At 63.0% G+C, this 10,033-nt stretch overlaps 1 protein-coding gene across 1 annotated transcript; it reads right to left on the reverse strand.

Moving 5' to 3' along the window:
* Positions 1-7,574: 7,574 nt before the first annotated feature.
* On the reverse strand, positions 7,575-9,757 carry LOC138821418 (small integral membrane protein 23-like). The gene is made up of 4 exons (XM_070013624.1): positions 9,641-9,757; positions 8,490-8,541; positions 8,263-8,330; positions 7,575-8,043 (listed from the first exon to the last, which is right to left on the reverse strand). Exons 1-4 carry the CDS (start codon positions 9,728-9,730, stop codon positions 7,846-7,848), a joined length of 408 nt encoding a protein of 135 aa, XP_069869725.1. The 5' UTR covers positions 9,731-9,757; the 3' UTR covers positions 7,575-7,845.
* Between the last annotated feature and the right edge of the window lie 276 nt (positions 9,758-10,033).

The following is a 10,033-nucleotide window of genomic DNA, read 5'->3' on the forward strand; positions in this document are numbered from 1 at the left end:
CCCACACGGCCCTCTCACTCAGCTTCACTCCGTAAAACACAAACACTCATTTTTGTTGAGACTTTGAGGAGCCCTGGAAACCGCCGAAGACCGGCTGGCCCGGGCACGCGTCTGAAATATGTTGGGCAGGTGTTTGCAAAGATGTGGCGCTCAGGAAAGCACATCCTGATGTCATCGGGCTAATTTGGCTTTTGCCTGGCTCCCGGGAGTGCTGGCTGTTTGTAATGGAAACACTTCAGACGGAGCTCTGTGACCCAGCCGCAGGCCCCGCACGCTTGTTTACTTTAGTGTGTTTCTCTGGGAGTGGAAAAGCGGTGACCAGGCGGGGCTTAGCAAGTTGCTTTTTCCTCGCAAAGAGGAGACGGGTCCGTAGGAGAGCATTAGCGTGGAGAGGCCCCGGGCCCTCGGGTGACGGGAGGCTGCGTGCCCGCCAGGAGATGTGTCCAGAGACGAATTCCACCAGGACAGGCTGTCCCCGGGCGGAAGCGGGGGTTCCCTTGCTAATTCTCAGCTACCAAAAGGGGTTCCCCAGGGCTCCCCGGCCCTCGGAGCCAGGCTGAGTGAGGTGTCGGTCACTGAGTGCAGAAAACCTGCCGTGTCCACGCCCCCCGGTGCTCCGGATTCCGAAGCCAGCTCCCGGACTCCCGGGCTCCACGAGGATGCCGAGCGCTCTTGGCCCTGGATGAGAGTTTTCACACTTGCCTCCACCCCCTGGGTCCCAGTGGCCAGCATCTGTCTGTGAGGGAAGTCTGGACCCCAAGCCTGTGTCCGCAGACGGCCTGTCCCCAGGGCCCCACAGCCGCCGCCATCGTGCCATTCTCTCTGGGCTCTTTCTTCCCTCTCTAGAGAAGGCTGCGCGTTCGCTCTCCGGCAAGCGGCCTGTGCTGGCTGGCACGCTCCTGAGCTGGGGAGGGGTGCTCGCCCCCCTCCAGTTCATCTGCCTTGCTGGGGGATTCTGTGCCACAGGCCCCCAGCGACCCAGTCACCCTGAGCAGGCCTCGGAGGGCCGCTCGCCAGCCCTCGGTGACCCTGCAGGTCAGTAAATTCAACCCAGAGAGGACAAGGGCTTGCCTAAGGTCACAGGAGGTCGTGGCAATCGAGATGGGCAAGGACTGAGCCCCGAGTCTGCGTCCCAGCCCCGGCTCCACCAACAGCACTGGGTCTTAGGTCCCCTCACCCCATTTCTCTAAAGTCGGCTTCCAGAGGGATCATCTGAGTTTTTCTGGATTTGCATAAGAAGTACATGTTTTGGCCTACAAAATAACACAGAGGCCTGGATCGGTAAGGAAAGCATCTGGAGAAGGAAGCCATCAGGGCCGGCCCTGGCCCTGAGCTCTGTGCTGGGGGTGAGCAGGAGTGTTTGTACTGTGACAACAACTAGCACACTCTGTGTGCACCCCCCCCCGTGTGCACACCACCACCCCTCACACAGGCAGGATCCCGTGTTACACCCACCGCCACAGCCGTCCAGTCTCCTCCCCGGCCCTGGGAGGCCTGGTTGCTCTGTGCACCGTGGGCTCTGCAGGGAGAGAGGTGGACGCTGCTGTCCAGAGCACCTGTCCTGTCCAGCGTGGCCTGTGGCCAGGGCAGTGTCCGGGGGATGCGTGCCCGTGTGTGTGTGAGCAGCCGTCCTGGCTGGAATGTGTGCTGGAGCCGTGGTTTCTCTCTCTCTGCCGATTGCTTCCTGGGCTGAGGGCAGCACAGAGGGGAGAGGCCGGCTGGGTCTGCGGGAGCCTTGTGGAGGAAGCGTGTGCGCTCAGGCAGGGACGTCCGACTTGCTGGGTCTCTTGTGGCTCTGAGGAGGAGGAGGGTGGAGACACGGTGCAGCCCGTGGCACGTGCACAGCTCTGTGCGCTCATGACTTCATTTGCTCGGGAAGGACTGCGGGGTGGGCCCCAGCACGTGGTCCTGGGGGGTGTGCACACGGCCCACCTCCTGCGGCGTGACCCCGGGTTTGCACACGGCCCACCTCCTGCGGCGTGACCCCGGGTTTGCACACGGCCCACCTCCTACGGCGTGACCCCGGGGAGCTGTGGCACCGCGCCCCGGAGGGCTCACGCAGCCGTGAGGACTGACGGGCCTGCGGTGCTGTGTGTGTCGTGGGGTGCTGGCGTGGCGGCGAGAATGGCACCGAGCTTGGCGCTGCCCCTGCAGCTTGGGGAAGGGGGCAAAGTCTACAAAGCATGGGGAGCGGCGTCCAGAGCATAGTACACGTGAAATGAAAGTCGACTTTATTACTGAGTCCTCTCAGGAGACCCGGGGGGTAGACCCTATTTGTGGCGAGTAGCTAGAGCTCGGAAGCTGGTGCCTCATTTGGAGTAACCAGGAAGCACTTTCAGCCCCCCAGAATACGGTGAAAATGTAAGAAACGGTGGTCACCGGTATTTTATCAGAACACGGCCGCGCGTGCTTCGCCGGGGAGGTACGTGGAGAGAAGAGGGCTGTTGCTTTCATGGTTGCGCACACATCAGTGAGCACGCTTACAAGGCTGAGACCGGCCACACCGGGACTCGGCGTGACCTCAGGGGGCGTGGCAAGCCCTGTGGGCTGTGCTGCTTTGCTGGGGGGGCGGGGTTACGGGGGGCGGTGCATGCTCCGGGTGTGCACGTGTGAGCAGCGGGAGGGCGGCACACGCGCCGTGTGTGTGTGTGTGTGTGTGTGTGTGTGTGTGTGTGTGTGCGCGCGCGTGCCCGCGTGTGAGCAGCGCAGTGTGGTTCAGGCCGAGCAGCGGCACCACCGTCTGTTGTGGCTGCCAGGCTCCTTCATGCACTCTCCACCACAGCAGGGCTCTGGTTTTCTGCGACCGGAGCACAGAAGGTCTGCACTGACCCACATGGCGGCCAGTGAGTGCGAAGGCCCTGCGCTAAGACCTCCCGACAGCAAGGGCGGCCCGGGGCTGGACCCTCAGCGCCGCGTCGTGTGGGGAGACTCACCGTGGTCCCCGGGGCTGGCAAGGCGCTGACCCCTCGGGCAGGGCCGCACCTCCGCGCCGCCCGGGCTCAGACGGAGCTGCCGTCCGGGCGGGGGGCCCAGCGCGGGAAGGGCAGAGGCCTGGCGGTGGTGGCAGGCCCGCGGCTCCCCAGTCATCTTGCCACCGTGCAAGGGAAGTTCTCAGGGTTGGGGACGACGTGCCCGGCACGGGGATGACCAGAGGAGAGCCACCGTGTCCAGCGCCCCAGTGGCAAGCGCGCCTGGACCCGGCACCGCACCGGCTGGTTTTCTAGCACTGCGTTCCGGACTGAGTCCTCCTCGCACCCCAGCTGCTGCTCAGGGGGGTGAAGTGCTGCCTGGGACAGAGGCGGAGGCAGGGCCCCGAGGCTGGAGCCAAAGGGCCCGAACAGGCGAGGGAGGTGCAGCCCCCTCCTGGGAAGGCTGCCCCTGCGTCCGTCCGTCCGTCCATCCGTGCGTGCAAACCAGGCTCTTGTGTTCTCTGTCCCTGCCCTCTGGCAGGGGCGCGTTTCCCCAGGGAAGTGTCACAGCCCAGCCTCTGGAAGGCGTCTTCTGTGGCTCCATCTCCAGAACGCTCAATTGTCTCCTTCACAGCTGGCCAGATTGGAACCAATTGGATTAGTGCATTGCACAATTTTGTTCAACAAATCTGTGGATCAAGGGAACAAATTAAATCCACCCTTTAATTTGGCATCATCATAAATGTCACGTGCAGCCTGGACGTGGACGGTGTTGGTCTTGGACCTCGAATCCTTGTTTCCCAGATGTTCCCCCGAGGGGTTTTCAGCCAAGACCCCTGTGAGGTCTCCGTGAGATCAGAGCTGGGAGCGGGAAGCCGGGAGCCGGTCCCTGGGCCGTGGTGGAATGGCAGCCCTGGCACCAAGGTGTAATCCTCGCTGCCCGCTGTTTCCCAGGGGCGGTGACCTGGTTTATATTCCAGTATTTTTCTTGAGTCCTTGGCATATTCGTGTGGACTGTGGTACCTGTCCTTTCTCTGAACTCTTAGTTAGACCAGTAAGTATTTATATTGCTCGTTGGTAATTAATGGGCACCTTTGGCGCGCGGTCCGATGGCTTGTGAATCAGGGCAGATCCTCCTCCTCCCGCGGTTTCTTGGCTTCCCCGAGAGGAGGAGGAGAGCTCTGCATCTCTCTACACGTAGCCTGCACGGTGTAGCATGCAGTGACTATTTATGGTCTTATAAATTTAATTGGAATATGATTGCTTAATAATAAAGGGGAACTTTTTAGGAGAGGAGAGAGATGATCTTGGTGGGGTCGGGTGGAGGGAGGCCACGCAGAAGCTGGCTGGGAGGGAGGGCGTTGATGGCGGGACCGGTGAGGGGTGAGGGCCTCAGTTGACGCCTCTGGGGCTGCCAGGCCCGTGCCCCGCCGCGCGCAGCGGTACTGGGGCGCAGGCGCCCGGGGCCGTGTCCCCAGCTCACCCCCTGCGGCAAACCTCGTGTCTGAGAGCCTGCACGCCCGTGTGTAGGGCGGCCTTACCCGGCTCCGTCGGACGTCTCGGATTCTTGTTTTTAAAGCACGCGTATCAGAACGATTGCATTTCCCCCTTGCTATACAAGTCAGAAGAGAAAAAATGCTGACAAAAGGGAAAAACCCCAGACAAATCCGGGGTGAGCCAAACAGGAGGGCCGGAGGGCTGCAGCGGGCAAAGGTTGCCTCATTCCTCTTGGAGTAAGAGAGCCCGGAAGGTGCCATCCGCGGAGGCTGATGAAGTGCTTTTGGTGATCCGATGCTGACCTCACGTTCCAGGTGCCCGAAACAAGTGGACTGTGGGTCACTGCGGGGTCATGACCTCTCCCGTGGCCACCTTTCCCCGGGCAGGACCAGGCCTGCCCGGCCTTCCCCACCTCCACGCCGGCCCAGGGCCTGAAGGCACACCTGGCCTTTCTCTGTGGAGAGCGAGTCCTGAGTGCCCACGGAGCGCCTGGCCCGCCGCCTGCTGCTGCCCCCCTGCCTGCCCCTGGCCCGACGCCCGCCCTGCTGTCCCCCCTGCCCGCCCCTGTCCCCCTGCCTGCCCTGCTGCCCCCCTCCTGCCCCCGAGATGCTCTTCTCACCCTGAGCTCACCCCAGGCCTCTGCTGGCCCGGCCACTGGCTCCGGTGCGGGGCTGTGGTCCCGACTGGGCCAGGAGCGGCCAGGCTAAGACCAGGCCAGAGTTCGAGGCCACCCTGGCACCCGGCCCGGGCAGTGAGGACAGAATTCCGCAGTCCGTAGAGAGCAGACGGCCATGAGGACAGGAGAACTTGCTAGGGAGAGGACAGGAGGCCTGGAAGCAGGACGCACGGCCGGCCGGGAGGCGGCGGAGGAAGCTGACCGGCGGTGCGAGGGGGGACGCACCCGCTCTGCTCAGTCACTCCTTCAGGAAGCTAGTGCTGCGTTCCCCACACCCTCCTTTAAAGGTATCCCAAATGTTATTCCAAATTCTATACGCAAACACATAAACTGTATTTTGCATACATATTGAGTATTGCTTCTCGGAAATTCTTGGACTAGAAGTGTTTTGGACTTGAGAGGGTTTGGGGAACTTTGGAATATGTGCACATGGATGTATATATGTATATGCTACCCTACCTTGGGCCTGGGACGCAAGTGTGAACGCTCATGTTTGTTGTTTGAATCGGTCCTAGTAGGTACCCAGGCAGGCCTCAAACTCCGAGCCCCCGGGGGGAATACAGGCATGGCCACCTTCGCTGGCTTGCTTGTCTCTACCTAATCAATATGGCCAGAAGGGGATTTTCCTCTCGGTGGAGGCTTTGAGTTTAGGCTTCCTCGTTGGGCAAGCACACCACCGTTGGCCACACCCAGTGCTTCTGTTTTTGTTTGCTCTTTCCAGGCAGGATCGCGTGCGTTGCCTGCATTGGCCGTGGACGGGTCATCCTGCCTCAGCCCCCTGGGTTGCTGGGACCAGAGGAACGCACCACCTCGCCTGGTTGATGGATTGAGATGAGGTCTCACTTTTTCCAGCCTTGTCTCCTGTGTCAGGTGCAGGTGTGAGCCACCATGTCCTCCTCTCCGTTGTAATTGTACACCATATTTTTGGCGCAGTTGCGTTTTGACTAGCTCCCCGAGAGACTGTAGCATCGTGTGAGCACTCAAAACGCTTCAGACTTTGAGTGTTTTTAAATTTCCAATTGGAGCTGCTCAACCTGCATAAAACACACCAACATGAAATCTGTACTGCGACATAAATACAGATGCAGATTCACAGGCATTTAGATTGCAAATGCAGAATTTCAACCGGTGGAGACTAGAGTCTAAAGTTTACGTTGGGGGGAAATGGTGCATTGTCAAAGTTCCGCTTGCAAAGCTCCGGAAGAGCCCACAGAACCGTTCTGGGTGGTTATGTGGCTTGGGTGCCGCGAGTCCACAGCCCTGCAACGTGACAGCGGAGAAATGCCTGTAGTCCCTGCCCATGGACAGGGACTGGGCAGACCAGCGGGTGGGGAAGGGACTCGGGCTCCACCGCCCGGAGGGCTCAAAGGAGGAAATTGGGGTCATAATTTCAAGACTTCTTCCATCCCCAAAGACAACTAATTCTCCTGGGCAAACAAATTACCTAGCCACCCCCTGCATGGCAGACTTCCTCTGAGAGCAGCTTAATTTGTGTCCTCATGATTTTCCAGGGGGTTCAGCACTTTAGTAATTGGCACGGACATAACACCTCCACTAAAATGGAGACAGACGGCATGCGCTGCCAGACGCGAGGCTCACCGCGATCCAGAGCGAGGTCCCAGAGGTAGGGGCGTGAACGCGGCTCATCGTCCGACTCGAAGGAAGCACGTGTCAGAGCGGAGCTGTCTCCGTCTCCGTCTCCGTCTCCGTCTCCGTCTCCGTCTCCGTCTCCGTCTCCGTCTCCGTCTCCGTCTCCGTCTCCGTCGTCTCCGTCTCCGTCTCCATCTCCTCTGCTGGCACATGCTTGGTTCTCGGCCTTCCCCTCCCTTGCATCCTTCCAGGCCTTTTGTTGTCTTGTCTTTTGTTGTGCTGGGGTCAGGACTCAAGCACCGGGCCAGCGCTCTCCCCCTGGGCTGCACCTTCAGCCATTTTCTGCCCTGGTTGTTTTAGAGAGAGGCTCCGGCACCCGGGCCACAGCCTTCCTGTCTGATGCTTCCCAGGGTCGCTGAGATGACCGCGCGAGCCGCCGCACCTGGTCTCCTGGGCTCCAGCATCAATCCTCCAGATCTCAGCCTCACCGGCACGTGGCCCTTCCAGAGTTTTCAATGTGCGTCTAGTAACACTGTCAATGGCAGCAGCAAATATCTGTGTCCCTCGCTGCTTTGTGATGCTCTGATTTGTGTAGCCTTTCCCACAGCTTTCCTGTGGGCGGCTGGCGTTTTTCTCCGCCCTTGTGAATGCAGTTAGGGTGAGGAACCCAACCCTTTCTCGTGTGTGCCGGTCTGGCTGGGCTTGGCAAAGGCCAGAGGAAATGTGCTTGTGGATTTGAGAGCGGCTGTCCATGAGTCCCCGATGGCCACAGGCTGCATCTCCCGAGGGGAAGAGCAGGAGACGCCACTGTGCGTGCCAGGGCCCCGCTCCCCACCCGACCCCGGCTTTCCTCACATCAGGGACCCACGGGAGCCTGAATGTGTCTTTGATGTTCACTTAAGAGGAAATGGGGTCTCAGAGAGGCTAAGAGAATGTGCACGGTCCCCGGCCGCTGTCGGCTCCCCCGGGCTGTGGGCGTCGCTCCGGGGCTCTGGCATCCTGGATCGGCGCTGGTGAAGGCGGAAGGGCAGACCCCATTTCCCAGTCATTTTATTTTCTTGCTTGCCCTGAACGCGGGGGTCGCAGCTCAGCCCGCCCGCGCCCCGGCCCGGCGCTCACGCCCCGCGCCCCGGCCCGGTGCTCACGCCGGGGCGGGCGCTCACGCCAGGGCGCTCACGCCGGGCTCCTGTGCGGCAGGCAGGGGCCGTCCGCCTGGGGCTCCCCCAGGAGGGCGTCCAGCCAAAACTCCAGCTCCCGCACCAGCTGCTCCAGCTCCCGCACGTCCTTCTCCAGCTTCTCCAGGAACGCGTGCACGCTGTTCTTCACCCAGCTCCGCAGGGCCTTGACGGGGGTGTTCCAGGGCTCCAGGCTCTGGAGGCAGACACCGGGCTGCCTCTGGACGCGGTTCCCAGGCCTTATCCTCTCAGAAAGCCCCCGGGCCCAGGCACGTGGTACCCATCCGCAGCCCGGCCCGGCCCACCGCCCGCGCCCGTCCATCGCCCGTCCATCACCGGCCACAGGCTGGACTCCCCCACCCCAGAGCCCCTCGCTCCCGCCTCCGCCCAGAGCCTCACGGTGCGGCCTAATGACCTGGGAAGCCGCTGCACTCTGCGGGTAGCTGCACTCCTGGATCCCTTCCGACATCTCCCAGCTTCTTCCTGAAGCAGACGCAACGCCGGCCCTGAGCAGTGGGGAGAGCCAGCATGGCCACCCCAGCAGGAAGGGGAGGGAGGGCTGGGGCCTGGGCAGCCGTCCGTCTCGAGTCCCCGCCTGGGGGCCTGGCTCAGGGCTTCCTTCCTCAGACCTCAGATGCTCACCTGAAATCCCCGTGCCCAGGTACAGCAGCAGGACCAGCAGCGCCAGCAGAGTCTGGACGGGAGGACGGGGAAGACGGTGAGTCCCTCCAGGGGACGGGAGGACGGGGAAGAGGACGGGGAGGATGGGGAGGATGGGGAGGAGGATGGGGAGGACGAGGAGAAGGATGGGGAGGACGGGGAGGATGGGGAGGAGGACAGGGAGGATGAGGAAGACAGGGAGGAGGACAGGGAGGACGAGGAGGACAGGGAGGAGGACAGGGAGGACGAGGAGGACAGGGAGGACGAGGAGGACAGGGAGGAGGACAGGGAGGACGAGGAGGACAGGGAGGACGAGGAGGACGGGGAGGAGGAAGAGGAGGACGGGGAGGATGGGGAGGATGGGGAGGAGGATGGGGAGGAGGAAGAGGAGGACGGGGAGGAGGACAGGGAGGAGGATGGAGGAGGACGGGAGTCCCCAGGAGACGGGGAGTCAGGTCTGGGTGTAGGGTCAGCTGCAGCGCTTAGCTCGAGTTCTGTTCATTAGGCCACACTGCTGCCAAACGCAATCATGGCGGAGCTCGCGCCCCGTGCGGCATCGCCCGGCCCCCTTGAGCCGAGGAGACAAATCTCACCTCGCTTGTGTTTGTTTTGCTCCTGCCCAGGCTCGGCCCAGGTCTGCCTGTCTGTGCCTCAGCCCGCCGGGTTACGGGCCTGCACCCCACCCAGCCCAGCGAGGGTGAAGGATGAGCAGCGCGCTTCTGCCACGGCCGCGCTGTAAGGTGCGTGCATCACGCAGTCAGAAGGCGCGGGGTTCAGACGCAGCGCGAGTAAGTAAGCGAGGTGGGACTCGGCGGAAGCCGGGGCTCGGCCTCACCCTGGTCACTCAGGGTCGAGGCCGAGGAGCTGGGCTCCAAGCGGCCGGCAGCCAAGTGCCGCTGCCCGCGCACGACTCGGGGTCAGCGGGGCCACCTGTCGGTCACGCGTGTCCCTGCACATGCCTAGGCCCGGGGGACGCGGCAGAGCCAGCCCTGGCCCTGCAGCCGCCGGCACACGGGGGTGAACAGGGCGGGGGGGGGGGAGCCGGGCAGCCTTCGGGGGGTGACGAGGGGCAGGGCGAGGGCACCGCTGCGGGGTCTGCCGGGAGAGGGCGGCCTGCGCCCTGCGGGCCTCACCTGCTTCCGGTCCTCACAGGGCCCGCTCCGCCTCTGGGCCAGCAGCTGGGCGGCCTCCGGCCCCCCACCGCCCAGCTGTTGGATGGCCATGACCCCAGGCCCGGCTGCCAGGCAGGACTGAGGTGCTGGGGGTGGGAGAGGGGGCAGCCGTCACCGGGCAGCCTCAGGGCTCCTCTGATGTCACAGAGGGAGGAGCAGCCAGGCCGCCTCCCGCCTGGGCCCCCCTGAGCCTGGCCCCCTGAGCCGGGCCTCCCCGCCTCCCGCCCTGGGCCCCCCAGAGCCCGGCCTCCCCGCCTCCCTGAGCCTGGCCTCCCCACCTCCCTGAGCCTGGCCTCCCCGCCTCCCGCCCTGGCCTCCCTGAGCCTGGCCTCCCCGCCTCCCGCCCTGGCCTCC

The sequence above is a fragment of the Dipodomys merriami genome, unplaced genomic scaffold (assembly GCF_024711535.1).
Source record: "Dipodomys merriami isolate MVZ:Mamm:240054 unplaced genomic scaffold, mDipMer1.0.p SCAF_915, whole genome shotgun sequence".
Classification (NCBI taxonomy): Eukaryota; Metazoa; Chordata; class Mammalia; order Rodentia; family Heteromyidae; genus Dipodomys; species Dipodomys merriami.